Genomic DNA, 2,975 nt, shown 5'->3' on the forward strand with positions numbered 1-2,975 from the left:
TGACGTCCCACGGAGAGGTGCCCAAAAGACGCCTCTTCCTGAAGGAAACCTGGGTGCTGAGGTCGTTATTAACAATATCTGGGGTGTCCCCCAAGAGAAAGGGTTTTTCCTGGTGCCTGGGGTCATCTGCATCCCACCGAGTGGTCCTCGTTGGGGATCAGGCTCTGGCACACACGGGATGGTTTGTTTGGCTGCTGGGGTAGCAGTGCTTGGGGCTAGTGGGTGCCCACCCAAGGGGCATGAGCATCCTTGGGTGCCACCACAGGTGTGAGCTCTTAGGGACAGGTCCGAGGGGACATTTAGGATTTCCCCCTCAAGCAGATTTCCTTCTGCCCCCTTTCCCCGTCCTATCCCTGCTAGCAGTCCTCAGGGACCCCACGTCCCCTGCCCAGCTTCCCACCCCATCTCCACAGGGTCCTCTCACCCCACGGCAAGCTTGGTGCCAGGCAGTGGATTTTGCCGGGATCATGGTATAATTGGAGTTTAGCCCCAGGATGCTCCAGCCCACGTGCCGGCAAAGGGCTGGGGGACCTGGGGAAGGAGACCTCCCTCCTCTGTAACACGGTTGGGGGGTAGATCCCCCTTCTCCAGGGCTGGTAGAGGGGATAAAATCCACCGGAGAGAGCAGATCTGCAGCCATACTCAGCAGCCCTTCCCTGCCTCAGTTTCCCCCTCTGCAAGAAAAGGCCACTAATCCCCAAAACGCCCGAGCACTGATGACGATCGCCGAACCCCGAGCCAGGGACGTGCCACCCTGTCCCTGCTGCCCAGCTCCCTCCCTTCCCACACACACCTTCTCCTCCTAATTAATTAAAAGCAAAGACCGGCATGCCCCATCCGAGCGAGCATCTCCTGTTAGAAGGATGAGATTTTTGGGATATATGGTTTTGGCTGATTTTTAACTGCTGGAGGAGGGAGGCTCTGCTATCAGCAGCACCTTCCAGGCTGTAAAATCTCCTCCTGAGCCATCCAGCTGCTGGCTGGTCCCTGGAGAAGGGACACGGCATCGCTCGGCCGTCTAAAAAGCCAAAAGGGAGGGAGCAAACAGCCCCCACCCCGGCTTCGCAGGGGGCCGCATCCTGCCTGCCTGCCTCTGCCTGATGGTGCCTGGACCTTCTCCAGCCCTGGGGAAGGGCCAGGTTGAAGATGGGATGCGGAGTCACCCCGTTTCTCGCGGGTGAAGCCTGCCAGAGCACACGGGGCATCCACGGGGGGCCAGGAGCCCAAGGTGGGGGCTCCAGGCTGGGCTTTGGGGTCCCCACAGCAGACCCCACGGCTCTGGATCCAAGTAGGACAGATCCCTCCAGGGCTCAGCCCCATCGGAATAAATCCAGGGCCACGTCCCCCCTTTTCAGAGGGGGACCCACCAGCAGGGAGTGGGGATCCCTTCCCCACTCTGTCCTGGGACAAGACCCTTCTCCCGGGATGAGCTGCCCACCCTGGGGATTTGGGGGTGCTCGGGAGGAGGGTCGCCAACCCACCCGCTGCACTGATTGATTTTTCTCTCCCTGCTAATTATTTAAGGACCTTTTCCCCCCCCATACGCGACAGCTAGAGGTCAAAAACGCAACAGAAATACCACTGGCGTCGGCTGCTATATGGGATTGAAAGGCAGAGAGCAACCCCGGCAAGGTCTTAGATTAGTTCAAATCTTTAATTAGAAAAATAGACACAATTTTCTAATATTCCTGATAGAGAGAGAAAAGAGAAAAAAAAAAAAATCTTTTTTTTTTTTTTTTTTTTTTTTTACAAACAAGAAAATAATAATAATAACGACATCACCTTTCCAAAGGGACCGTTACGCACCAGTTGCCGGAGCCCAGCGGCATCTCTCTCCTTCGGGAGAAAGGACCGGTGCAGCCGCAGCCCCCGACCGTGCCGGCCGGTAACCGGTCGGGAGCTCCGCGTAAAGTGCTGGTAGGGGAAAGCACAGTCAGGTCACTACAAACACAGGATGTCCGTGGGTTTGGGTATATTAAAAAAAACCCATCTCAGTGGGGATTTCTTTCTGTACATGGTTTGTTTTTTTTTTTTTCCCCCCTTTGTGGAATAGAAGCTATAAAAATGACTCAGTCCCTGCGGTTTGGAGATGGCTCCGGGTGGCCGGAGCTGCCACATCCCTTCTCCGCAGCCAATGGTCCAGCACCGCGGCATCGCCTCTGCCTCCCGCGTGCCCCTCTCCTCCCTGGCACGGCCCGATCCGCCGTCATCTTCTCCGGGGCCACCCCAGGAGGATATTCCCACCCCGGCTCTCCCGTGAGATGCTCGGGGGACCTCGGGAAACGCCGTCTCCCAGCGCTCAGGTTGGGGCTTCACAGTGTCCCGAAGGAGAGACCCACCGAGAAGAAACCCAAACCTTTGAGCTTCTCCTCCGTCCGGGCTTTCTGCTTCAGGTGGACCTTGCTGTGGCGCTTCTTCTCGTCGCTCCTGGCGAAGCGGCGGCCGCAGGTGTCGCAGGAGAAGGGCTTCTCGCCGGTGTGGGTGCGGATGTGGGTGGTGAGGTGGTCGCTACGGCTGAAGTTCCTCAGGCAGATGCGGCACTGGAAGGGTTTGTGGCCCGTATGGATGCGGAGGTGCCTGTTGAGCTCATCCGAGCGGGCGAAGCTCCGGATGCAGTTCTCCACCGGGCAGGCGAAAGCCTTCTCGTGGGGTTTCGGGCAGAAGCATTTGGAAGAGCACTTGGTCCGGCGGGTCTTCTTCTTGGGCTCGGCCAAGGCAGGAGGGTTGGTAGGCAGCAGGGAAGGGATGGAGGAAGAGGTGGGGTGGCCCAAAAAGTCCGTGGGGGGGACAGAGGGCGAGGGGTGGGGATGGAGGAGCTCGGCAGAGCTCATCAGACCCGGCAGGACTTCAGGCTGGGCCAAGGAGGCATCGAACTCCGGCATTAACGGAGGAGGGAGGTTGTGTATCTTGGTGTCGGCAAAGTCCCCGCGGGCTGGGAAGTTTTCTGGCTCGCAGCCGAAGCCCAGATGGGTGCC

General features: G+C 58.4%; 1 protein-coding gene across 1 annotated transcript in view; it reads right to left on the reverse strand.

Moving 5' to 3' along the window:
* Nucleotides 1-2,312: 2,312 nt before the first annotated feature.
* Nucleotides 2,313-2,975, reverse strand: part of EGR4 (early growth response 4) — a gene marked incomplete at its 5' end in the record, with an annotated part of 1,170 nt that continues 507 nt past the window's right edge. The window contains one exon of the mRNA XM_009585561.1: nucleotides 2,313-2,969. Within this exon, the coding sequence (XP_009583856.1) occupies nucleotides 2,313-2,969 (657 nt within the window). The remainder of the gene's footprint in view (nucleotides 2,970-2,975) is intronic.

Source organism: Fulmarus glacialis, unplaced genomic scaffold (assembly GCF_000690835.1).
Source record: "Fulmarus glacialis isolate BGI_N327 unplaced genomic scaffold, ASM69083v1 scaffold20359, whole genome shotgun sequence".
Lineage (NCBI taxonomy): Eukaryota > Metazoa > Chordata > Aves > Procellariiformes > Procellariidae > Fulmarus > Fulmarus glacialis.